Source organism: Catharus ustulatus, chromosome 3 (genome assembly GCF_009819885.2).
Source record: "Catharus ustulatus isolate bCatUst1 chromosome 3, bCatUst1.pri.v2, whole genome shotgun sequence".
NCBI classification, from domain to species: domain Eukaryota; kingdom Metazoa; phylum Chordata; class Aves; order Passeriformes; family Turdidae; genus Catharus; species Catharus ustulatus.
Window position 1 is genome coordinate 3,641,256 of NC_046223.1, and position 26,421 is coordinate 3,667,676.

The 26,421-nt window shown below is 47.0% G+C and overlaps 1 protein-coding gene across 6 annotated transcripts in view; it reads left to right on the forward strand.

Annotated features, from left to right (window-relative positions):
* Nucleotides 1-26,421, forward strand: part of BMP2 (bone morphogenetic protein 2) — a 120,873-nt gene that overhangs the window by 69,020 nt on the left and 25,432 nt on the right. For 2 of the 6 annotated variants that reach the window (XM_033056546.1, XM_033056547.1), the window contains exons 1-2: nt 22,775-23,254; nt 24,037-24,395. In XM_033056546.1, the coding sequence (XP_032912437.1) occupies nt 24,044-24,395 (352 nt within the window). In that variant the 5' untranslated portion in view covers nt 22,775-23,254; nt 24,037-24,043. Of the gene's footprint in view, nt 1-22,103; nt 22,123-22,144; nt 22,386-22,593; nt 22,672-22,774; nt 23,255-24,036; nt 24,396-26,421 lie in introns of those variants that run through there. The other 4 variants (XM_033056545.1, XM_033056541.1, XM_033056542.1 and 1 more) reach the window with 4 other exon arrangements.

The following is a 26,421-nucleotide window of genomic DNA, read 5'->3' on the forward strand; positions in this document are numbered from 1 at the left end:
ATTTTATTTTTGTGTTAGTTCTGCTGCTTTCTGTGGAGCTGCTTGCAGGCTAACAGATGGCAGCATGGAGATGTAATTTTCTAACAAGCATTATTTAGGTAATTCGTGTAATTTGTACCAATTTATTCTCTCAGTTTTTCTCCTGAGGCTACAGACAAACCTTGTGGCCATGATGTGCATCTGATACACATCTGATACCACCCTGCCCTTGCCCTGGTCTCAGCATCACATCATCCCCTCTTTAGCAGTGCAGCATCGCAACCTGCATGGAGCCTCATGTGTAGCAATTAAAAGATGTCTGGGAGATGTTCCGTGCTGGGAGTGTGGATAGAAGCTCACAATTGGAAAGGCTGCTCTGCTTTGTGGAACAGATGGATTGGATTGAACACTGAAGCAGGCTGTGGGAATAAACAGGTCAGGAAGCCTGAGAAACCCCAGTAGGTTCCAGGTCCTGCTCCCTTAGGTTGTCCTGTTCCTGGGGTAGCACAGCCTGCCTGTTTTCCTTCACCTTGCCCATTCATTCACTCATTCCCTGGATGCTGATCCCCATCCCAAGTGAGTGAATCGAGAACACTGCGTTTCCTGAAGATTATCCTCTGAGACAAACTAGAAACATCTTCATTTGGATTATGAAATATCTGTGCCTCCAGTTTGGGATGTCATTAGCAGATATCTGCCCATCCATCCACATTTCCAGGAGAAAACTGAGTTTGATCTCTTCACCTGACAGAGAAGGTGGTGACCTCAGAGACTTAGAAAAGTTACAACCCAGCTTTCCTGCTCCTGCAATATCCACCAGAAGCAGCTGATGTGATTTCTTGGGAAGGAAGCCTTCTGTTGTGACTGAGGCATGGAACTTGAGCAAAAAAACTGGTTTGGAGCTGCCACAGGTGTCTCAGGTGGCCTTGCAAAGTTCACTTGGTCTCTTTTTCCTTTGGTCTCCCACTGTAAATTAGGCTAATAACCCCTTGCCTGTGTGGCTGCTAGCCAGGTAAGGGTGTACCTCACTGCATGATTTGCTCTTGAGCAGGATTCTCCTCCAAAAAGAAGAAATAATAACCAATTGAGACAGGATGGCTTTTTGGAAGGGCTTCTTGCAAAGGCTCCTTGGATTCAAAGAAGGTGCATTTTTTAATCTTCTTCATTTGTGTGGTTTCTACCCATGAGTTAGTACTAAAAGGGTTTTATCCGATTCAGGGTGTACATGCAAATATTTCTATTTGAATAATACTGGAGAATAAATTTAGAAATGTTTGAAGAGAGTATGAATGCCTCAATCTGCTAGGTGGAAAAATTACTACTTCTTGTGGGTAACCCAACCTGTTTAAGTTGCTAAAAACATACCTGACTTTAAAAAAAAAAAAAAGAGAGAGAAGAAGGAATCGCTGAAAAGAGAACTTTTAAAAAAAACAACTCTCTTCAGATTTCTAGTTTAATATTTCAGTATGCAACAGTATTTTCATAACTGCAGCTTTTTTGGGTAGAGGTGGGAGAAATTAGAATATATTAAAGAACTCTGGAAACCACTTTCTATTTGTAAAACATGTTGTGTGTGTATCATAACACCTACAGTACTTGTAGCTGTGCCAGATTGTGCATTGACTGCCAGAATTCTCCTCACTAAAAGACATTATACTACTTTGTGGGTATTGAAAACAAATATTTTGAGGGGTGGGAGCATTCTCATCCATAAAACGTTTGTCGCACTCGCAATATTCACTCGTAGCCTTTTATTTGAAGGGTGCTGCATTTTCCAGCTGCTTACCATGAGTGGAAGGATAGGTTTGAGGAATGTTTTGCTCTCCAGCTGGTCTTTGATGTGTATTTTTTGCAATCTAGCAGCCCCTAGGGGCTCTGGAGGAGATGAGGGCTTCGGGATGCTGGGTACCACACAGACGTAGTAAAGGACAGTACTGGGGATGAAAAGTCTGGTGGTTGTTTTCAGAAGTGCAGCCCCAGAGCAGCTCTGTTTTTGGGAAGGGTGGGAGATTGCCCAGATGGAGCAGGGAGTGGGGTCTGGCCTGTGCAGCCATGGGGCACTGCAAGGGGCACTGCTGGCACAGTGCCGTACCTGGTCTGGAAATGACGGTGATGGGAGAGCTGCACTGCTGCTGGAGAGGCTGCAGGGAGATGCAGACACTGCTGATATCTGCCTGAGGTTCCCAGTTAACCCAGATACCCACAGCTTGTACATCTTGAGTGTGGCACAGTGGTGCTTCCTTGCCAACATGAGATGTACCCTGACATATCCCCCTGCAGAGGAGGAGTGAGGAAGCAGAAAACCAGGTTAGAGCCTCTGAGGTGTCCTTGGTCCAGCCCTGGAACAGCCTCCACTCATGGAGCCAAGCTGCCTTAGACTGCTCTCACCCACTGCAGGGTTATGCCCCAGGCACAGCCTGCTGCACTCCTGTGCCAGAGCCCAAGAGGAGCAGGGAGCATTGCCTAATGCCCTTCCGTGCCCTCGTGGCATCAGCACATTGCAAGCTGCACTTGCCAAGCTCTAAAGTGCAGACATTTGCTGACATTTTATATTACGTTTCAGTGGCACTCCTGTGTTTGTTTTGTATAAAAGCCACGATTAAAATGCAAGCTAATTAGTAGCTACTTACTAATATCTCCTTGTTTTTTAATCATAATAGACAGATGCAATCAGTTTTCACAGGTATAAATGAGTAGTATTCTGCTAAAAACTGTAATGGGCTTTAATCCACAGCTGTGCAGTTTGCTGGGACTGGATAAACCTGTTGGTTTTTAGAATTTGTTATTAGAGATGGATGATTAAAATAGAAAGGAAATGGAAAGACTTTTAGAGCCAGTTAGGAAAAAATCTTCAGGAATGGACTTTTCTGTTTTTTGGGGTTTTTTTCCTGTCTTTCTAGAAATGACACTATGTGGGATGGATAGAGCTGCTCCAGAGGCTTCAGGGCACATTAAAGGGTAATAAGAAGGGCATGGGGTGAGAAAAAGGTTCCTGCTGGGTTAAAGAGGGACACCTGATAGCTCATCTGGGAGCAGAGAGTCAGGTTTAATAATGTCCTTGCTAAACGCAGTTAATAATTGAGGTCAGGGCCCTGGGTGAGGGCAATAAGGGGATAGTCTCCCATGTGTGGAGTGATGGGGTAAGGACAAGCTGTTCAGAGCACACAAGTCATGCTGATTGCAGGCACACAGCAGAGCCAGCCTGGGTCACCTGGGAGCCTGATGGCAGCAGGTAGCTCACAAAGCACTGCTTTTTTTTTGTTTGTTAGGGGTTTCTTGGTTTTTTTCAAATGCCTGATAGTTGCATTGCTTGCAGAATAGGAGGGGAGCATGGAAGTGATGGTGCTGGCTTGGCAGAGCCGAAGTGTTCACTGATCAATTTGAGAGATCTGGGTAAGAAAACAGGCTTATCTTGCTCCATCTTGCTGCTGTGGTAATGTATAGCTGGAATAAGGAACTAAAGGGCTATAAATGTTTCCACCAGAAGGATCAGGTTTAGGTATCTGAGGTCATTATACATGCTGTACATCAGAGTCCCTTCCAGAACCCAGGGCAGTCATCCTCAGAGTGCTCTGCTGAAGGCAGGATTACCTTTTCCTTGTTTAGGTGAGGAATCAAACTATCAAATACCTGAGAGACTTGGCTACAGCTGTGCAGGGAGTCTCTGCCAAAGCAGTTAGTTCTCACTCTGAGCACTGGTGCTGGCCACTTCCCTTAGGGCACAACTTATTTAATGTTCTGCTCACTTCTCATGGCCTGTGTTTGTGGCCCTGGTCCTGCCACAAGGTGCAGATGGAGGAATGCCCACTGGTTTTGGTGGGGCCATGGGCTGTGTGCTGTAAGCCTGGGGCTTTTAGCAACAGGATTTGAGCTGCAGCTCTCCGCGATGAGGCACGTGCCATTCCTGGCACAGCAGGGAAAAGCAAGCTCAACCCATCACAGTTTCTTCCACCTCATGGCAAAGCTGGAGGGAGGATGGGAAAAAAAGCTGCTCTCTGATTACAGCTCATGTATGTGCTTTGGCAGAGAGAACACAGTGTAATTGTGGGCCAGAATTTTGCCATTAAGTGGTAAATCCCTGAAAACCGTAATTCTGCAGGCTTCAGGCGAGGGAAAAGCCTCCTAGGTTTCCCAGCTTTGCTGTGGAGGGTTCAGCTTCAGACACTTGCCTGGTTTCTGCTGCAGCAGGGCCCCCCATGCACTTGGTCAGCCAGTTTTATTGCCATTCCCATTCCATAGGAAAGGGACACTGCCTACCTAGGCTGGGAAAAGCCCTTTTCCTAATCAACACATTGCCCAGCACAGTATCCAGACGTTGCTTAGCACAGGCAGGGTCCTGTGAACTGCAGGGACTGCTGTGCCAGCAATTAATAATAAATCACAAGTATCATACAAGTTCTCTGACAGACCCTTCCTTCCTTCCACGGGCTCATACTCCAGGCATGGGGTAAGAAAAACAAAAAAGGAAAGGAACAGCTTACTAAATGACCAGATTGCATTAGTTTGGCAGTCCTTGCTTGAAAAAGGCCTGGTAGCACATGAAAAATTAATCAGTACGTGAAGGATTGGAATATAAGCACAAGATCTTGTAGACTGATGAAGGACTGAAAATAGTGCATGAATAAGTAATTCATAGCTTATCATCCCAGTAATCATTTCCTCAGTGATAATAACTTTTTAGAAAGCTTTAAACTGAACATGGCACGGACTTAAAATTTAAGGTAAATCCGGGTGACATTTTGGCTGTCTGTGAGATTGAGTGGCAGAGGGGGGATGGCAGGAAACCAACCTTTTCTGTGAGCTCTTTGTGCAGGGACACGTGCTGGTCAAGTCCCCAAGAGCAGCAGCACCCAAAGGGGCATCTTTTAAGGGATGCAGCTTCATACAATTCCTCTCACATCTAAATGCTGCACTCACCCTGTGTCAGTAAAATCCTGGACATAACTTGTGCCAGCTGGACCTTTCCTGTCCCTGCTCCTGAGCATGGGTCATAATTCCAAAAAATAATATGTGGTTTGCAGAAAAATATTATACTGTGAGGCATAAGTTAATTGCTGCATTTCCTCACTTTTTAGGCTTGGCTTTGTCAGTGCCATAATGTTCTTTTAATGTTGTTATTGTTTCTTCCATACATGAAGTGTTTTACAAATGATGGATGGCCGAGTCTCTCTGATGTTTGGTTGCAACAGCTCAGTTCCGTGTGCTGCTAAGGCGTCAGCCAAAGGAGACATTAGGGGTCTGTGTGTGCAGCTAAGATGGATTTGGGACTTCTGATGCTCTGGCTGGCTGTTGTGTGTCCTCACAGACAGCACTACTGAGCAGATTATGCTGCTGTACCCCAGCTGTAACTCCAGCATTACTCCGTGTTCCCAGGGGAGAATCCATCCCTGCTGGTAGTGGCAGTGCCCCCCAAATCACAGAGTCCCAATTGTCCTCGCTGAGCAATTCGTTTGCCACATGTTTAAAAATGAATGTAGCTATGTGAATAAGAGGAAAAGTTCAGGCAGAGGAATAATTTATAATTCCCAATAATATTGCTTCTAGCTACTGCTCTATAGTGCCAGTTCCTGCCCGCTGTGGTTTGAGCAGCTAACAGCTATAAAAGTTTGTTGACCTGAGAGGCTTAGTATCAACCATAGGTACAGTCAAAGTCAATATGGAGGCTGAAAATCCAGTGCTAATAGAAAAATAGAAGTCAATATTTAGGATGTGAGTCAGGTACTTAAAATAGGAAAGTGAAACAGATGAGGGCTGTAGCTGCAAGAGTGCTGGAGGTGAAATGTTTAGATCCAAGGACCACTGCTGATTACTATCTTCTCCTCTAACAAGGTTGCTTATTCTGCTTCCAAAATCCATTTCCAGTGGCCAGGCCACCTCCCTGACCTATATTCCTCAGACTGCCATTACGTCAGAGCCTGCCTATTTGGGGCTATAAGTGAAATCCTCTGTCTTCTAGGTGAAATCCACAGGTAATTATATGTGGGGCAAATATGGGCTGGGGCACGGAGAGGCCAGGAGAAGAGTTTGGCTTAGCTGTGTTTACACTGGAAAATCCCCTTTCTAAGGCTGTACTGTTAAGTCTTGGAGGGGAGGGGGCACAGGGAACTCCCCCCAGTAGCTGCTGGGAACAGGGATTTCACAGTGTGGCTCTTCCAGAGAAGCATCAGGTGGAAAAGTAACCAGCCCTAAGTGGGGGTTTTCACGTGGGAGAGGGGCACAAGGAACTGAGAGCTCTTACCCACAAATAAAAATGCTGTGGCCTTATTTACACGGTGAGGGACAGGGAGCAATGCCCAAGCATGCTGGTGATGAGTTTCTGTGCCCTGCAGTGAGGCAGTGTTTTCATTTCTACATCCTTTCCACAGTTTGGTTGCAGTGGACCAGATCTCCTACAGATGTGAATCTGTCCAACCCCATTAGAGTCAGTAGGGCCTCTTTATTCCAGCTTCCACATCTCCTAGTTTTTAAAGAAATTCTCACCTTCCAGGTTCTCCCATTGCACTTTCTTTTCAGAGAGCCTTGGTAGCCAAGAAGGTGTCCCAGGATTCACAGTGACATTGTTTTGCTACTGTGAGAGGACCCCATCATGTCATCCTCTGACACATGTGATGACATTCCTTTGTTTTGGCTTTGAAGTCACAATATTGTTCTCACAGACTTGTCCTGATCTTGTTGTGACAAGGTCAAGTCCCGTTCCATTCAAGAGAAAAGTATCAATATGAGGGTGAAACCCTGGTATTAATTAAGCCCTGAGCAGTAACTTCAGGCAGATGCTGCTGCCTTTGTTTCTTGCATGTACAGTGCTCCAGCCAACGCCACTGGTTCATGGGGCAATTCCAGTTTTGGCTTAAAAAAGGTACATATTCTAAAAATGTTGCTGGACAGCAAAGAACCAGGTTCCAATTTTGAACTATGCTCCAGTAACACCAGAAGTCACAGGGAGATCAGCCTGACAAATTGTGTCATGGTACCACAGGGTAGACTGGCAAAATCTGCTACTACAACTATTTTCTTGTGAAAAGTAAAGTTTGTTTCTGCTGAACTATCTGAAGTATCTATATAAATTTGAGCTTTTAATTTTTACATCCAAAATGTCCAAATATTTAAGCTGAAACAATTTTATTGCAGTAGAGTTCCTGTTTCATGCAGCCTCATCTGATTATTGTGAACCAGGTTTTAATTTAATGTAATTGCAGATGTCTATAATTGGAAAGTATTATTGTAATATCAATAATGTTTGGGGTTTTTTTCTGACCAAGTGCTCAGGCAATATGGCATGTCAGCACACCCTAAAATGTATAAACTGGGTTATGCAATGCCTGGTAGCTATTGAACAGAGTATTCCAGGTGCAGAAACTGAGGCCCACTGCACAGAATGATTTGCACATTGTTCTTAATGCAACATGTTGTGGGCTCAATGTGTAACTGAATCCCAGCCTGATGGGATATTTCTGAAGTGGGAGAAGTCCAACCACCTCATACTCCCCTTTACTGTAGCCTTACTTTTTCTGGGGAAGAAACAAACAGATTTCTGTTCATCTCACCTCAGGGACCAGTATTAAAGTGGATATGGCACCTTTCAGGCCAGCTTTTCCAGCTGGAGAACTCTCAGAGATAAGCTATCCATACATCTGGACATAAAGGTGTATGTAGGGGTTTCTCTTAAGGCTGGCAGGAATCCAGGGCTTCTGATTCTCCAGAAACCTCAAGAAACTTTCTTTCCTTTTCAACTTCAGGTAAAGCAGCAGTTCCCTTTGCAGCAATCTCACCGAGGCTGCACTTCAGAGCCTTTCTGCCTCTGAGGGGAAGGCTGGGGCACTCCTGGTGCCCTGGCTGCCCTTGGCTCCTTGCTCCATCCCTGCACAGCAGTAGGACAGCCTTTCACCAGCCTTGCCCCTGGGGATTTTGTGGCTGCACTACAGGCTGGGTGATGGGAACTCACTGCTGACCCCAGCACGCTGCAGGAAATCCCTCTCTTTCCCTGCTGGGGCACAGGATGCCCACTTGGGGTCACACACATCATCTACTGCTTCCAGGTATTACAGCAACACAGGCAGAGCTCTTTCCAAATCTTTACCTTTGGTAGGGCATAAGGCAATCAGATGCAGGATATTTCAAATGAAACCTTTTTGAGGCTCCTCGAACCATTGTGTCTGATGGAACTTTATTTTCATGGACTGGGAGCAGTTTTCATCATCAAACCTCTGGGTAGGCCCAGGATTTCAGAACAGATGAGCCATGAGCCTGTTATAAACAAAACAGAAACAAGGCTTTGTTTGCAGACTGTTGTATAAAGTCCTGGGTATGGGTCAAAGGCTTTGAAGGTTGTGTTGTAAATATAGTTTTGTCAAACGTTCTCATTACAACATATAGACTTCCTATAATCTGGACAGAAGTTCAGCAGGACAGATTTTAGAGGGACAGAATGTCCTAAACTGATGTAAAATTGTTTTACTCTGCATAAACATGTCATGATTTTTAAAGAACTTAGGCTCTTTTAAGGACAGAAACTTGGAATGTCTTCCCTCTGAGAGTACAAAGATTTCCTATGTGAGCTTTGATGAGTCAGGAAATATTGGATCTTAGACTTATCACTCTTGCAAGACTGAATATTGCATATTCTATGGCTCAGGAGGTTGTGATTTTGCAGAGGTGTTGCCCATTGAGGAACAAAACTTGAATCACTGTCACCTGGACTTATGTCTGAAGAGATGTCCCTGAGGAGGTCCCAGGGAGGAATATTGACAAGTATTTCCTTACTTTGTTTGCCAAAAAGAGGATGGGAAATATCTTGACAAGTGGACATGAAGAACTTTGCAAGGCTGCTCTAAAAATGAGTTGCAAGACCAAGCAACAAGCCCTGTATTGAACCCATGACTGTTCAGAGCAGAAGAAGAAACCTTCTTCCCTGTCATCCCAACACAAAAAAATTAGATGCCTGGACAGTTTCAAACACCAGCTCTAATTCCCAGACCTTCCTACAAAACTGATCATGCATAGAGAGAAGAGAAGAGAAAAAGTTTGAAAGTAAAATAAAATATCTCTAAGAAGCTATTTGGCCACCAGAATAATAATATAAGTGAGAGGACAAGAGCCCTCACACCCTTTCAAATCCCCTGGGAAATGCTGGAGTGAGCAAACAAACTGCTGGCTCCTGGGCCAAGCTGCTGCAGGTACATTTGACCCTCTTGCCCAAGCTGTATTTCATTAATGTATCTCAAGGAGGATGGGCTGTTAAATGATTCAAGCTGGATAAGATTTGCTGCAATGGAAAACTTGTGTGCCTCTGAGCCTCTCTGGTTGAAAAACCCTTTGCAAAAATAGATTAGCCAGCCATCATTGTGAACTGGACTGTTAACCTAAGAGTAGAAAATACAATGGGGTTTGAAACTGCATTTTAATTTGTCATGCTGCTGAATAATTTATTGTACATCTCACCATATATTGAAATTAAAACCTGAAGTATGACATACAGTAAATAATTCAGACTGGCTCTTTCATCGAGTGTGAGCTAGGTTATTGATACTTCATTTTAGTGACATAGACATCCATGTCAGCTCCTCCTGGGCTCTCTAATTTTGCTTCTCTTGGTAGCAGTGAAAAATTTAGGGCTACACAGGGAGTCAGAGGGCTGGGCAGAGTTGGGGTTGTTCAGCCTGTTGCAGCGCTTCAGTATTTAAAGTGGGCTTATAAGAGAGATGGGGACAGATTTTTTTAACAGTACCTATTGTGATAAGCTAATGGTTTTTAACTGAAGGACAGTAGATTTAGATTAGATATAAGGAAGATTTTTTTTATGATGAGGGGTGGTAGGTGCTTCATCCCTGGACACATTCAAGGTGAGGCTGATGAGGCTCTGAACAACCTGATCCAGTTGAAGATGTCCCTGCTCATTGCAGCGGGGGCTGGACTAAATGGCCTTCAAAGGTCCCTTCTAACCCCAATTATGCTGTGATTCTGTGAAATCCTCCTTTAGGCAGTCCACAAATTCCTTATATACTCCTTCAATTCTCCCAATAAAATGTCAGTAAGGAAAACTCCCTGTAGCCTGAGAAGCAAGGACAAATGAACTGATCTGAGAGTGCAGTCTCACAAACACTTTAGGAACAGCCACGTAACCTTGAGGAGAAAGCTGGAGGTATTGATGCAAACCAGCACCTATGTCAGATGTGTGCATTCCACGGGCAGCAGGAGCCAGGGCAGCAGCAGCTGGGGTTGGCAGGTTGGTGGCACGTGCTTGCACCTTGGCAAACACAAACAGATGGTTACAGCACAATTGTTTGTGTTATTTGAGATCGAAATCTTAACAGCTAATTAGTATCTCATTAGGGTTCTATTTACATAGCTAATGAAGGTAATTTATGAGGAAAGAAAACATTTGAGACTCCCCAGCACAGTCTATTGACTTGAACTGTGGTGGAGCAGACAGCCAAGTGCATTTAGAGCCTCCTTTTTCCCTGGATAAAAGGGACAACAAAAAGACATTCCTCCATGGGAAAGTGTGACTTAAACCTCCTGGTGCCTCAATTCCCACTAATCAAGGACAATGAGTTCTCCATTCTCCATCCACTATTTAGAGTACTGACTTCTAAGCAGACAAAGACAAAAGACATGGTTTGCCTCTGCTTGTTTGTTTGTTTATTTGAATCTCAAAAAAAAGAAGAGGGGTCATTAGACAAGGTCAAAATATTGCATTGGTCCTGTTCAGCCCGTTTCAGAGGAGGTCTCTGTGTGTTATTGAAGGTAATCCAGGCTTTACTGCAGAGCAGTCTGAATTTGTCATTCCCAGCTGCAGGGAAATATTTGCTAAATGGGTTTCTCTAGTGAAAAATCAGTTTCTCTGCTTCTTTGAAGAAGTAGAAGTATCCAGAGCAGTGCTTTGGGTGGCTGTGCTTACCTGCCTTGGCATTCCAGCACTCCTCTGCCTTTTTGGCAGAACTGCTTACAAGAGACAATCTTTTAAAATTAAGAGAAGGGAGATGCTTGTTTCTCATCAAAATCAAATATTGACAATTCCTGTCCACTCAACCTTATGTTCTTCAACCATTGTTAAGGAAAAATATTTACAAAGATAGGAGAAAGTCTGAAGCTAGGGCCCACATGGGGATCATGGGAGACTGCCTTTGAGGAAAAGATCCTGGTGTTTTATCATGTTCAGTCTGGGATGAGTCCCAGAAATATCAAGATACTGTAACAATTGTTTTTAGGAAGGAGTAGGTCTTCAGCTGGGTTGAGTACTCACAGTTTCAGCTAAGCTTTACAAGTTCAGTGGATTTAGACTTCGTGTTCATTTCCAAGACTTCAAACAGGAACACTGAAAAAGCTGCAAACCAAAGCTGAGCTAAAGCAAAAACTGTTCCATGTCACACTAGTACATATTCAGACCCAAAAGAAGCTATACAAAAATGTGAATCTGTGATTATGATCTGATTGTAATTAGGAGCAAATTGCACTCTAGAGATTAAACCACTGGTAGAGGCTGTAGAGAACTTTTGTAGATCTTTGGGTGGGCACAGGAGATGAAATATCTAATGATGACATTTGGGCAATAAAATCAGAAATAATCCATCTTCTCTTCCTCACTAATAACTCCTTGAACACTTCATGGTCTTCCTGAGAATCTCAGTGGTGAGATTCTCAAATTTGTGCTTTGCTGGCTTTTCCTCCCTTTGCCACTTATGGTGCAGTGGAAACTCTGGATTCTTGTGCTGTTGCTGATCCAGTTGGTGCAGATCACCAGGTCACCCAGGAAATCAGCTTGGGAAAATCACTCCTCTTTTTTCACACATCCTTGTTGCTCCTCCCCCCATTCCTGTGTGTGTATCTCTCTTGCACTAAAAAGAGAATTTTAAAAAAGCAAAACACTTTGAAGGCTTTAATATCAGATATGAGCTCACTTGAGCTTTCATTGCCCTTTTTTAAATCCAAAAAAAGTTTATGTTCACTCAAAATATCAATTACTTGAATCTAATTGGAACCATTTTATGTAGCTCCAAACTCATTGCTTGATCTCAATAATAAATGATCTTACAAAATATTTTTGTTACTAAAAGAATTGTAGTTGTACAGGCCAGATCATCAATCATGATTTCCTTTTGTGGGCCTAATGTCAACCTTGTGTGATTTTGAACAAAACCTTAGCTGAAACATTAGCTACTGTACCTTCAGCTGTGACAGGGAAAGGAACATGGCTCCTACAGATTTTTAAATCCTGGTTTACAAGTTAAAGACTTGTACTGAGCTTTACTTGTTAAATGAATTTACATTGCATTTAACTATAAAGGAAAGAATATATTTGTAATGTAGAAGTGCCAACCTTGATCAGGACCCCACCAAGCAAAGAGCTGAGCATGTGCTCCAAGAAGGTTTTACTTTGCAGACAAACCAGCTCTTTGAACCTGTCCATGGCAGCAGTTTTGGAAGCAGAGATGGAGCAGGACTGGGAAGGAGGGATCTGCTGGGAGTGATGGTGGCAGCCTGGGCTTTGCTCAGCTACGTTGTTGGGACTCTGCTGCTGGCAGCCAGGCTCTGTGCTGAGCAGAGGGCATATGCAGCAAGGAGAGAAGGGTCCTTCATGTCTGGGATGAATTAGCCATGGGGAATGCCAAGCCTGAATCCAAACAAGGGGCTAGCAAACTGCAGCACACATGGGAGAAGTGACTTTGGAGTGGTTGTGCAGAAACTTTGATACCTCCGCCCAATTTATGGCTCAATAGTGAAGGAATAAAACTTGATTGAGGTTTAACTAAATAATTGTCTCTATGACAGATTACTTTTGGGACCATATGTTCATTTGATGAACTGAATAAAAATATCTTCACATCCATCCTTGAGCTTTTTTTAAAAAGAAAACAAAACTGAGATACCTGCCCTGAGGTACTGGTCACACATCCTCACCTGGAGCAGCACTTTCTGCCAAACATCCCTGCTTCTCTCCCTCTCCCTCTTCCTGTAACTGCTTCCCCCCTTTCACCTACCAGCAGAGCAGCACCTACAATTGCTCCCTAACCCAGAGAATATAGTCAGAGTTAGCTAAAATGTCTGCAGAAGTTTCATCCTAACTTGGAGACACGTGAGGCAGGGAATGGTTGGGTGTGAGAAGTGGAGGAGGCCCTCAGTGAGGATGTGGAAGGAAAAGGCAAAAAAAAACAGAAAAGGGAAAGATCCCTTTCCCTGCTCTCTGCAACCAAGACAGGGTTTATGGCCATAGAGTGACACCCCAATGCAGAGAATGCCAGTCACAAGCTGGCAAGTTTGGAGCAGCTTGTGGATCAAACTCAATACAGAACTCCATCATGGTACTTCCATAGGTCTGCCAGTTCAGAGCTCCACTGATCCCAGCAAACCTGTGCACAGTTTGTGCAAACACCCCTCAGCCCCTCTGTGGGAATGAGCACTGGGTGTTCAGGAGCCCTCTCACCTCCCCACAGCTCTGGCTCCCTGGGGTCCCACCCCAGCCTGCTCCAGAGCTGCTCTTTGGATCACCACAGCTCTGCTTTCAAGTGGTTTCCCCTCTGGGTGCCTTTAAACGATCCCTTATCAGCAGCTCCTGTGCAGATAAAAGTGTTCACCGCTGGGTGAAATCCCCTGCAGCTGACTGAAGTGCTGACAGCCTTAACCCAGGTTCTGCATCCTCTGGGCAGGCAGAGGTGGGCATGGCCTTGGGAACACTTGCCCTGGTGCACACTGCAGTTCCTGGGAGAACATCCAAAACCAGTGACTGAGGTTCTGTCAGGACACCCCTGTGCCTTTGGGCTGGGCCAGGAAGTTCTCTCCAGGTGGTTTCTCACCGTGGTTTGTTCTGACATCCCTGGGACCATCCCCAAGCAGCAGTTTGCATGCAGACACCCTGCTGAGGAAGCCAGCAGTGAAGCAGGATTTTCCATGCCAGCTGGACTCCATGCCCAGGAATGTTCCCAGGCACACTGGATTTACTAGTAGAGGTGTAGCCTCAGAGGAAGAGATACAAACAGGCCTGTGGGTCTAGCTTGCTCCCGTGGAATTTTGCCCTGGGCTTTGGAAGAAGAGGGTTTTGCTTCTCTGAAAATGCAGTGGGTTCACCAGGAACATGGAGCTGTGGGAAGAGAGGGAAGCAGGAATGAGGTGCACTTCTGTCAGGGCTCTGAGACTGGGCAGTGAGAGGACAGATCACTTTGGTATTGCTGCACCTGCATTTCTCTTTAATGCCTCAAGGTGGGTATAAATAGAGTTTTCCACACAAGTGAGGGAACAGTTGCAGTTTCAGTAACCTGAAGAAGCTAGAGGCACTTTGCCCCCTGAATCCCCATTTCTGGCCAGGAATCCTTGCCTTCCTTCAGCACAGCAGGGTGGCTGAACTCCTCCAAGCTGCAGGTGCCAAGTTCCATTTGCCCACTGTGCACCACTGCCTTTGCAAGGACGTGACAGATTTCCTTCAGAGGGTCACAGAGTTGGCTTGGAATGGACCTTAAAGATCATCCAGCTCCAACCCCTGCCTTGGACAGGGACACCTCCCACTAAACCAGGCTGATCCAAGCCCCATCCAGCCTGGCCTTGAACACTTCCCCACAGTTAACTTGAGGTTTCCTTTTCCCCCTTGGGAGGGGATTTGTTGCTGCAGTTTCTTCCACTTTTAGGATGGGAAATATTACAATAAGAGAAAAGCTCTAAAGGCTCCTCATTCAGGGGAGTTATGTATCTTTTTCTGGTTTTATTTCATTGTTTATATCAAAGTAGTGGTATTAGAAATGCTTTTATCACTAATGAAGAGGTTGCCAGGAGCAGTTATTCCTCTCTTGAAGAGCATTGGAAAATACTGTTTCTCTGAACATAATGGTGATAGTCCTGCTAACCTGCTGCTCTGCTTAAAAATGTTGAAAGTTTAAATGCTTAAAAATTTAAATTATGTCCATGAGGCAGCTCAGGAGCCTCCTTTCCACATGAGGTTTTGGGAAAGCCACAGAGCAAATGGCATTTAGTTGGGATAGCAGTGATTTCACTTCATCTTAAGAGGAATAAATCTTAGTTTTATCATATAAGTAGATATTCCTTTGGAGAGTTCCTAGAAAAGCTTTTTCATAGTTTTAGACGTGGAAAATTGAGCTTGTTTTATCTGAACATGCCCAACATTGTACATGAATGAAAGGAAGAAAGGAAAAAATAATATTGACATATTACTTCAGTGGTGTATTTTTTTTAATCTATCACAGTTCCTCAGAATTAATGTCTGACATTTTAGAAGTTGCTTAGGGAAAAAAAAAGATATACAAAACAGTCTACTTTTTATTAAGTTTATTTTGTAAGGAAACTATTTTCCCACCAGCTGCAGAAATGAATGTCACATTCGATTGCACAACTTGGATTTTCAATTTTCCACTGGTAGGGAGAGAGCAGCCCTATTTTTTCCAAGGATTTATTCACAAACTTGAGTTTCAGGTCCTTAGGATTCTTCCTAGGCTGAGTGAGCATCTGAACCAGGGCTTACAGTTTGTTTAAAATTATTTAAAGTATTAATTTGGGGCTTGTGGTGATCTTACTTCTTTCCTGATTCAAGTGCTGGCTGCCCTTTCTGGCAAAGAGAGACAGGAGGAATTTTGGGGCAGTTCCTTTTTTGAACTTGAATGGTTTTTTGAAACCCATTGGCTGTCAGGGCTTATGCAGAGGTCTGGGATACAAAAGGAAGCAGAAAGCAAGGGAGACAGTCAGGGTACAAAATAAATGAAGTTTATTCCATGCTTCCCCAGTTTGTTTGTTTAGTATTTTGATTTATTTGAAAGGAGTTTATTGTACAGCTGACTAAAGGAATGTATACAATGTTTAGTACACCCACCTTAAGTGGATGTGAATGTTTACTGAGCCTCTACACCTAAATACTGGAGAGGAAACAGAAAATATAAGGAAGGACAAATCTACAGTAACACAACAGCAAGGCTGCCTAAGTCCAGGTAGAGAAAGCAGAATTGATGGGAATCATGGAATTAGTAACTGGACAATGCTGCACATCATGGATATTTCATGGCATTGCTTTTCCAGGCTGATGGATGTGCTTACTTTTAATGAGCACATGGAGTGAGGCTAGATAGGTCACTGCAAATATCAGAAAAAAGCAGGAAGCTGAGGTGTGGTGAGGGAAGGCAGTTAAAGTATTAAAGAATATAAAGGTTGGCCCAGGCTTTCACAGAGTGCTGAGCAGATTGGATGCACAATGCCCATCCTGCACTGGGGCCTGGAAAAAATCAAAGGAAGGAGGTGATGGCACAGCAAATGAGGGAATTCAGTGTGTCTCTCTCCTATGGAGACTGATCCAGGTTGGGAACAAATCTGTACATGGATACCCTAACTGATACCTTTATTATCCTGACCAAGGCTGTAAAAACCCCTCTCTCTTCAGTGCAAACAGACTCTTAGCACATCAGAGCTTTTCTCTCTAGTTGAATGGGATTATCATATTCCTTCTAGGATTTATGAGTTGCAGTAAGAACTGTGGACAAGGCACTGCAGGAATTTGTCAGGAAACTATTGGGTAGTAGGTTTGGTATCAGGCTTTTAAAAAATACCTCCACAAGCTGAGTACTGAACATCTCACTTGAAGTTTTGGGATTTTAACACAAAGACTGTGTCTAACCTGCTTAAGCATTGTTGAAAATTTGAGTATGAGCTCCCCAGGTGTTTGGTCCCCTGTGTACCTCTCAGTAAAACCAGCCTTTCTCTGGTCTCTGCCCCTTCTTTCCTCCTGTAAAATGGAGACAGTGGATATTCCTCCCCTTGGAGAGGAATGTGGAGGCTGGACACGGGGAGATGACTTTGACTATGGCTCTATGACTTAAAGGTTCCAGATGTTTTGAGGATAAACAGGACCTTGGAGCAGTTGAATGTGTGCTGCTAATTAATTAATTAATCCCTGCAATCTGGAATGCTGCAGAGGGAGTGCTGGAGCGGACAAGAGCCCAGGACCAGTCAAAGGATGCTGTTCTCCTAAGACCCCTCCCAGTCAGTTGCTTTTGTAGCAAACAGGCTCCCAGATAAAAGTTCCATGGTGATGTTTGAATGGGGACCTGTGTCCATCAGAGCCCCTCTGGAATCTGGGAACAAGGGATGGGATTGAAAGCAGCTCACAAATGGATTTGCTGCCAGCGCGAAGCAGGTGCGGCAGCTGATCGCTTGTGCCGAGCACATGCACGGAGCAGGCACAAATCTTCACTGTTGCTCTCTGCAGTTCTGCCTAGTCTTAAGAGGATATTTAAAAACTGGAATGATAATGACCTGAGCAAACATGACTTTGCAGCAGAAAATAAAATTGCAAGCATTCACTATCAAAGGCAAAGAAGTGTTAGAGAACAAGAATGCCCGATGATGCAAGGTTTTTCATCCTGCAACCGAGCACAGAAAACCTTTTCATATGCCCTAAATCTGCAGCTACAATAAAGCCTTCATACAGACAATCTGCTTAAACAGAACGTCATGCTTGCCTTTATTTTATTTTAATTGCAAAACATTATCCAGTTTCACTGCTAAAATATGCACTTCTTAAGGCAATATGCGTAACTTTATTTTATCCTCCATTTTGCTTGACGTCATCTCTGCAGTGATGCAATTATAAGCTCTTGAAGTGGACCATCGATGACGCAGCCATTTCCCTTTCTTGTGGGAGAACACCCTCACCTCATTGTCTTTCTAACAAGACTTATATAATTAAAAAATCCCACTTTGCTCCAAATCTGACCAGAAGAGTTGGCATCCCTGTCTCTTCATTGCTTAAACATGTAAGCCCGTACCACCAAAACAAGTAGGAACTTTGCCACTGTCTTTGAGGCAAGACTGAGCCTTGGGATCCCAGATATTTGAGATTATTATTGGTATTAACCTAATATTTAACCCCAAACAATGGCAGTGACTAATCCTTAGTGGTTTTCTTGAAGATCTTGCAGGAACTTACAAGTGAGGGTCAGCATGATCATCCTATTTCCATGGTGGGAAAACCAAGGCACTATGGAAAATAAAAGGAGACATTGCTGTTGCTGGGAAGAGAACTGGGATCTTCATGGCCTACTGAGTTGCCCTAGTCTGTGACTATCCCTACTGCATGGAATTAAAAGTACACCAGTGGTGGCAGTGCCTCAGCATCTGCCCAGTGATGGCTTGGTTGTTCTCCAGGCTGTACCGAGCTGTTGTGGCATTTCCACCTCTTCGTGATAATAGCCACAGGTCAAATGCTGGATTTTGAAATCTGGAACTCTGCAGCATCAAAGGAAAAAACATTAAAAAAAAAAAAGCTTATATTAGCCTCCCCTTTACTTCTTTCCCCAGTAATTTTGTTAAAAATTGTAGGATTGCTGCAGCCTGTATCTGCACTCGTAACAGAGCTGGGAGCAACTGCTATCGTTCACTAGCAGTGGAGACCTACTGGAAATTGAGAAAATCCTGGGTCTGCATTGTATTTCCTGATAAATTCCAATTTCCCTGCCACTATGATGGAAAGCAAGCTGAGATTTGATGAATGAAATTGAGACTCACTGTGAAACAGAGCAACAGCTTTGAAGAGCTGCCAGATTTCAGCAAATGTGAATAAAAAAAGAAATAGATATTTCTGAATAAGCTGCCTTTCCTCTCTTCAAAAACAAATCACCTTCTTGTAAATTATCTTCTCAGGTGAGAATCCATCCTTCACACAACAGGAGACAGGCTGTGCAGCACAGCCAGTTGATAGATGTTAAAAGATAAACCACCAAATGGCAAACTTGTCTTTGGAAAACAGTATTAAGTAATATTTTAAAGAATGGCCACACATCATATTCACACAGATGCCAACAGGAAGCACAGCTCAGGAAAAGAAAAGCTTTCAGATAATCTCTACCCATTACAAAGGCAAAACCTCAACATCACTAACACATCTTAACTCATTTTCAGCCCTTGCCCTGCTCACACTTGGTGCTGTACCATGTATACATTTCATACTTCAGCACAGACTTTTATCAAGAAGTTTATTCACTGAAATGTGCAAAATCCATTAAAAAAAAGCTCACTACTATTAATATTTCATGTCTCACATACTTCTCATATCCAGGGGACTGTGGTCTAATTATCAAAAATGCTCTGCGTTGGTCACAGGGGCCGCTGGAGCCAGTAGTGAAATGTTGAATATCACAGTGCACAGAGTGCTGCAATGTTTCTGCAGGCTTGTGTCTCTGTATAGAGCAGAATTTAGGCCATTTTGCTCAGGATTGCAAGCTGTGGTCACAGACCCCAGGGAGCCTTTCTCATCTAGGTCCTCCAGCTAAAGTCTTCTACCCACAGCCACCAGCAGTGCTGGTTGCAGTGTAACCAAATAGGAAAAAAATAGACTATGTTGTAGCAGGGTATATATGTGATTTTGTACAGGACTTGTAAGGAAAAAAGTCTAGAGGGAAGAAAAGGTTTTCTTCTTTTCTGTCTGCCCTGGAAAAAGGATTCTCATCTTGTTTTAAAACATGTCGTTTTCCACCCTTTTACTAAGAAAACCCAAGAACACCCGAAGCTGATATCTATCAGCTGTGTTTGGGTCCTAGCAAGGAACACCTGGATCTGAAACATTAGCAGCAGGTGCCACTAATTGAGTATTTACTGGCTAAACACCTGCAAAAAAAAAAAAAAAAAAAAAAAAGGCATGCAGGTGGTAAAGAAGAAACGAATCAGTGTAGTCAACTATGCAAAGTTCTGGGGGGAGAATCGAAATTTCACAAAGGAGGTCAACAACTATGCACAGTCAGGTTTGCTAAAATGGATCTTTTCAGTGTAAATGGTGGTTTCTCTTTCTGGCAGAACTTGGGCTGGAGAGCAGGATTGCTCTTGAAGTAACTCTGTAAAATGCAATAACATTGTGGCAGCCCACCTCGATGGGGCTGGATATTTAGCTGACGTATACCACTCAACTCCTCATTTTCAGAGAGCTTGTGGGGAATTTCAGCTGCAGGGAATGCATTGGTTGAACTTTAATTTCTCTATCTCAAGTGCTGCTACCCAGCTCTAGGAGTGGGAAGAGGATAAGGGCTCGTTTGTGGAGCTGGAAATCTGGATGTGCACATCCAGACTTGTTTGCCCTCCAATTCATTGTACCTGAATACACCTGTATCTGATTATCTCTGTAATCATGAAGATGCTTCTCAGCTGGTGAGCTCAGGTGGGCTGGTGCTGGGGGAACAGTGCAGAAGGCCTGAACTAAAGGCAGAATTTAGTTGGTTTTTGTGCTGAGGAGATCTGGACCACTACCAAACCTCTAGGAATGGCATTTTGAAGGCCTTTCCCCCCATATTCCACAGTACTACTGCCTCAATGGAGCTGCCTTGGTGAGAAACCTTGGGGAAGGTGGGGGGCCATGACTGAAGTTCTGGTGTGGATGGGTGGAGTGAACTCAGGGAGGGTGCTAGAGGTGTTTCAGTGCTGTTTTTTGGGGCCTCGAGGAAATGGATAGGAAGGCAGAGTTACTGCCCCAGATCAAATAGACTGAGACATGACAAAGTATAAGGGCAAGGTGTTTTATGGCCAAGAAAAGACTCTGAGAGCCTATTTATTTAAAATCAGAGAGGGGCAAACCTACAAGACCCTGTTGAAATCAGCCCAGAGAATCTGCAGGCCTTCAGAGCAGCCACAAACACGTTTTTCCCTTCTAAGGCTTGTTATCCTAATTTAGAAAGCTCCTGGAGATAACGCTGTGCTGGGCATACAGTAGAGCCTATGCTCCAGGCACAGGGAGTAAGTGTTGAGGCAAGAAATGACTTTTTCCTGGCATGACCCACTAAGATTGAACTGGAATGGCAATTAGAAGTTGAAGTGCTCATTTAATGTCAGTGATGTGTAAACTATGTTGCCATTGTTATTTTAGTGCTGATTTACATAATTGGCATACCCTGAAGTCACACTGCACGAACTTTCAGTTCATGCTAAAGACTTGCAGGAAGTCATAAAATTAAACATTATCTGTGCTGGAATGCAACAGAAAAATAACTCAGCTTTTGAGGGATTTCACCTTGCTCAGTGTCCCCTCTAGCACCGTGTGCACGGCAGGGAGTGAAAATCAGGTTAGCGAGTGTTGGGAGCTGCTGGCATGAAGGAGCTGTAGCAGCTCTTTAATTAGGCTGGAGCAGTTCTGGGGTGGTTTGTTTTGCTGGTATGTACCTCCCTGGGCGAGCTCCTCATCCTGCAGGGATGCTTCATGGGAGTTGCTGCAGTCGTGATGGGGAATATAAGGGAAGAAGGTCCACAGGAGGAATTGTTGCAGTCCAGATGTGCTGGATTCCTGTCTCAAATCGGTGCTCTTCCTATACTAAAAGGTCATAAGAAGTAGGGAAAAGGCCGCTCCCAAAGGAGGAGCTGCTAATGGAGCTGTCTCAGTTGTTATTGCTCTAAGTCCTCCTCCGCAGTAATTCAAGGTGTCGCAGGCTGGCTGTGCCTTTTGCAAATGAAGCCCCTGAGAGATATTGGGAAGAGGAGGTGGAGCACAGAGCACCTGCCTTGCCGGGAAGGCACCAGGACCCTGGCTAATGATGGTGTGCCGATTGCTTTGGCTTTGATGAGGACCCTAAATTGCTGGGTATCGCATACCTATGCAAGGGCCTGCTCCTACCGCAGAGCCCAGGCGGACAAACAAGAGCTGGGGCAAAGCACACAGCCCTGCTCGCGAGTTACTCGTTGTATCAGGAGATTCGCCAGCGTCAGGAAGAGATCGAGGGATGCAGTTGGGATTGGGAGCCCAATCGCGCTGGGCACGGAGCCGCCTTCTCCACCCGTGCCACCGCTGTCCCGCTCCATGGGTGATGCCGGGGGCTGTCGCGGCTGCAGCCCGGGGGGCCCCGCCTGGGCACGGGGGGGTCCCGGCCCCACGGGGAGCGCGGCTCAGCCCCGGAGCAGGTTGCGGGGCCGCGGGCGGGCGGTTCGCGCCGGGGCTGCCGTTCCGGGCCGGGCGATCCGCCGCCGTTCCACCACTGGAGGGCAGCCACATCTTAAAAAAACCACCCGGCCCAACCCCTCCGCCGCCCGCACGGGGCTGAGCCCGCATCGGATGCGCCGCGGCAGCGCTGCGGGAGGAGACTTCTCCGGAGTCCGGGCGCTTCTCTTTTGGAGAGGGGAGGGGGGGAAACCCCCAGATTTCCAGCCCTCGCCCCTTCCTCCGGCAGCGGGCTCCACGCTCTGGTGGGCTGGGAAAAATAAGTACATATATGTGTTTTTAAAGTACTTCTAAAGCACCGGGATTCTCCCGGTACCTTACGTGACCTTCGCACCTTGCCACCCCGGCAGTCCGGGGCACGGCGCTAATCCGATTTGCGGCGGCGGAGCGCTCAGGCTGTACAATGGGTCATTGTTCGACCCGGCCCGGTCCCGTTCCGCCACTGCCGTCCGGAGCGGGACCCGGGACCGGGCGGGCCGGGGGTCTTTCCGCATCGGACCAGCCGCCGGTACCACAATTTAACGGGACAGCCGCCCGCCACATCCCTCGTCCCCGCGGTGCTGCGAGCGACCCGGGCGCGGGCGGCAGCCGCGGCGAGGGAGGGAGCGGGCGAGGGAGGAGGGAGGGAAGGAGCGAGGGAGGGAGGCGGCGTCTCCTTTAAAAGCCGTGCGGGGCCGCAGCCCGCTCCCACAGGGCGGCTGTGATTGGCGCGGGCCCCCGAGCCTCCGGGGTCGTGACATCGCCGCGCAACAAAAAGCCCCGGCGGCGGCGGCGGGCGGCCACCCCCGGCCATGGTGCGGTGCGGGGCCGGCGGGGAGCCCGGCGCGGTGCCCTAGCGCGGCCGCTCCACGCGGGACGGCGGCGGGCGGCTCCCCACCCCTTTTTTTTTTTTTTTTTTTTCCTTCCCCTCTTTTATTTACCCTCCTCCCTCCTTTTTCCTTTCTTTTTTAAGGGAGCGGAGACAAGTCAAGCTTCATCTTGATGTTGCTGCGGGAGTCTCGGTAAATGTCCATCTGTCTGATGAGCGTGATGCAAAGGACATTTTTGAAAAGGAGCTTTTTAACTCCGTAGACACGTAGGGACCCATTCACGGGCAGGCACACACACGCGAGGAGGAGGAAGAAGAAGAAGCAACTTCACGATCGCTGCTTTTAAAAGGGAGAAGCTTTTTCCCTGGCTGGGACTTGCCTTCTGCCTCCTCAACCAGCTGCTAAAAGTATGTTTCCGAGGCGGACTGCACTACAGGGAACTTCTATTTTCTGCTCGGCAGCTGTAGAGGAGCAGCAGCGAAGTTTGGAGTAACACCAAGTGATGCGGGAAAAACACCCCGAGAGCAGAACACCCTCCTGCAGACACAACCCCTGCTGCTGCACACAGGTATAGCTCCGGCGGTCGCAGATCCGCTGAAAGCCTTCTCCGCAGGATGACTCCGTGGGCCACGGCGGAGGTGCTAGAGCTCTGGAAGAGAGAGGGGGGACGGGACACTAATCATAACTATTATTGCTATTATAATAATCCAGCCCAAAGTTTCACGGGGGAGAATGTCATCCTGTGGGTTTGGCTAAGGACGTAGCAGGATATGTATTTTCCTCCTTCCCCCTTCTTCCACTCCGCCGAGGGAAAACAGCTCTCCTTTTCCCTCCGCTGAGGGAAGCCGCTGCCCTGCCGTGGGGGAAGCGGAGCCGGCCCCGAGCCCCCGCGGCTCGGCTCAGCGGGGCGTGTGTGGGGAAGCCCGGGGGTCGGGATGGGAGCTCAGCGAGGAGCTGGCTGTGCTGGGCAGCCGCCCCTTCCCTTCCCGGTGAGCGGCGGCGGGAGGCCCGGCCCGGCGCACACCTGCGCCCCGGCCCCGGCGGCGCCCCCGGCCGCGTCCCCTCCTCCCCTTCACCTCCGCGCTCCTTTGTTGCGGAGCGCCCCGCTCCGCTCCCCCGTCCCGCCTCGCTCCCTTTGATCTCCTGCCACGGGGATTTCGGTGCCGCCGCGCACCTGAAGCGGCCCCTCGGGGAGCTCCGCCGGCCGGTCCGCGGCGGGGGCTCCGCCGGCCATGGCCCGGCGCCCGGGTGGGTCCCACCTGCGGACCGTCCCCGCCCGTCCCCCCCACACCCCCGGCGCGGTGTCCGCGCTGACTGGCTCCCATCGCCTCCTCCTCCTCCTCCGCGCAGGTTGATCATGGTTGCCGTGACGCGCTCGCTCCTGGCGCTGCTGCTCTGCCAGGCGCTGCTGGGCGGCGCGGCCGGGCTCATGCCCGAGGTGGGTCGGCGGCGCTTCAGCGAGCCGGGCCGCGCCGCCTCGGCCGCGCAGCGCCCCGAGGACCTGCTCAGCGAGTTCGAGCTGCGCCTGCTCCACATGTTCGGGCTGAAGCGGCGACCCAGCCCCGGCAAGGACGTCGTCATCCCGCCCTACATGCTGGACCTCTACCGCCTGCACGCGGGGCAGCAGCTGGGGCAGCCGGCGGCGCTGGGCTTCCCGCTGGAGCGGGCGGCCAGCCGTGCCAACACCGTCCGCAGCTTCCACCACGAAGGTACGGGCGGGCGGGGGCTCCGCGGGCTGCGGGAGCGGAGGGGAGGGCAGGGCAGGGCCGGAGGAGGAGCGGGGGGCGGATTCCTCCCGCCGGTACCGCGGGGTTCGCGCCGTGCGTGTCCCGGCTGGGTGCGCTGCCCGACGGGCTCTGCTGCGGAGCTCTTGCTCTGCCAGCTCCCTTCTTCCCACCGGGGCGCTCCCGGTTTATTGACTTTTGCCGCTGAACCAGCGCGGCTCCGCGTTAAGCGTTCCCACAGATGGCCGCTCTCCTGCGAGGCTAGAAAGCAGGGAAGGCTCCCTAATGCGCGGCTGAGCCGGGCCGCTTAGAACCCTTGTGTAATCCCCGTGAGAGATCAGTGAAACAATCGATCGCGACATCCTCGGGGGCTGCTGTGCAGGAGCGCTGCAGTGCCCAGGCTGGCCAAAGCCCCGTGGCCGCGCTCGGCTCTCACCTGCGAGGTTCCAGCAGCGCCTCCGCATCACCTCCGTGCCTGCAGCCCCCCGAGGCAGCGATAGTCCGGGGCAGACCCTCAGCCCGCAGTCGGGGGCGATTCCCGGTCCCGCAGCCCCAGCAGCGGCGATGGCATTGCCCGGCCCGGGGAGCCGGTGGGGCGCGTGTCGCTCACGTGCTTTTTTGGGAAGCGTTTCCCCAGGTTGTAATTGCTCCTGGCTGCGGCTCTCCACTGCTGCCATGCAGTGGCCCCGCTGCAAAAGTAATGAAAACTCAGTTTCCCTCTGCTTGTAGAGTGAAGCTGTGCCAAAAAAAGATATTAATTAGTTTTTAAGTTTCTAAAAGGAGGCGGCCTTTGAGAAGTGGATGTGCTGTTTGGTGGAAAGCCTTATGGTGAGGGAGGTGAATGGTGAAATCTAACCTTTCCTCATCCATGTCTCCCTACATGGGAAGTAAAAACCTGGCAGTTAATGAGGAAAAGCCAGCAGCACGTGGGTCATTCATGTTAAACCCAAGGAATTGTGGGCAAGAGGCTGGATGAGAGAAGAGTTGAAAGGGCACAGTTGATAAGGTTTAGGCAGATGTAAGAATACACAGTTTGAAGTAGTCAAACGATTACAGCGAAAGCTGACTTTGTTAGAAAATCAGTGTTACAGTTTTTAAAAAAATTTGTGGAAAATGAATGTGACTCCCATTTTTTTTACTGCATTTTCACTGCATTAGTGACTTCTTGAGAGCAGAAGTTTGTCTTGTGACCATTCAAAAACATTTGCACGTTAGCAAATACTGGCCTGGTCCTGAAAGACCATAAGGCTGAGCCTTGCCTTATGCAGAAATTTGTACTGGATTCAAAGGAGAATGGTTACACGAGGAAGAATTGCTAACAGCAGTTATAGCTCCCCCTCAGAAAGTGATTTTTTAAAATATATTTTTCCTTTCAGTATGTTTAGCACCAAAGTTAAAAACCATGAGAGGCTTTTCTTTTGGGAAGTACTTTTAACTTAATGTCTGTAGCAACCTGAGAATACTGTACTCCTTCTGAAGCTCCATTCAGTTTTTTCTCAGGTGGGAATGGCCTGGAGTTTAGTGATTCCTTGAATATTTGGTTTTGGTGGTTTTATAAGCTTTTTGTTTGTAGGTGACTTTGTTTCATTATCTCTTCTTCATCCACCCCTACTTCAGCAGTTGAATATTCCTGCTGTTCTTATGGACCTTTTGGGATGTGCTTCATAAAGTACCGTTATGGATGCTGAGTTCACTGTCTCTAATTAAACACACAAAAATCCATACATTATAATTTGTAGGTCACCTAAATTGCACAGTAATGTTTTTCAGAATGGAGTTTAAAGGATTGATGTTAGAGCTGTGTTCTCAGAACAAATCAGAAATGCAACAGTTACTCAAAGTCCTCCACCAGTTTTAATGATTCTCTGGTAGCTTTAGTGCTTGAGTTTTTCACTCATGTCCTTGAAGTCCAAATTAATGCTGTGTATTTCTTGTTTCTAATGTAACTACCTGGAAGGCAAAGGCCACCAGGATCCAATCCAAATGTGTAACAATGAATGAATGAAGTATT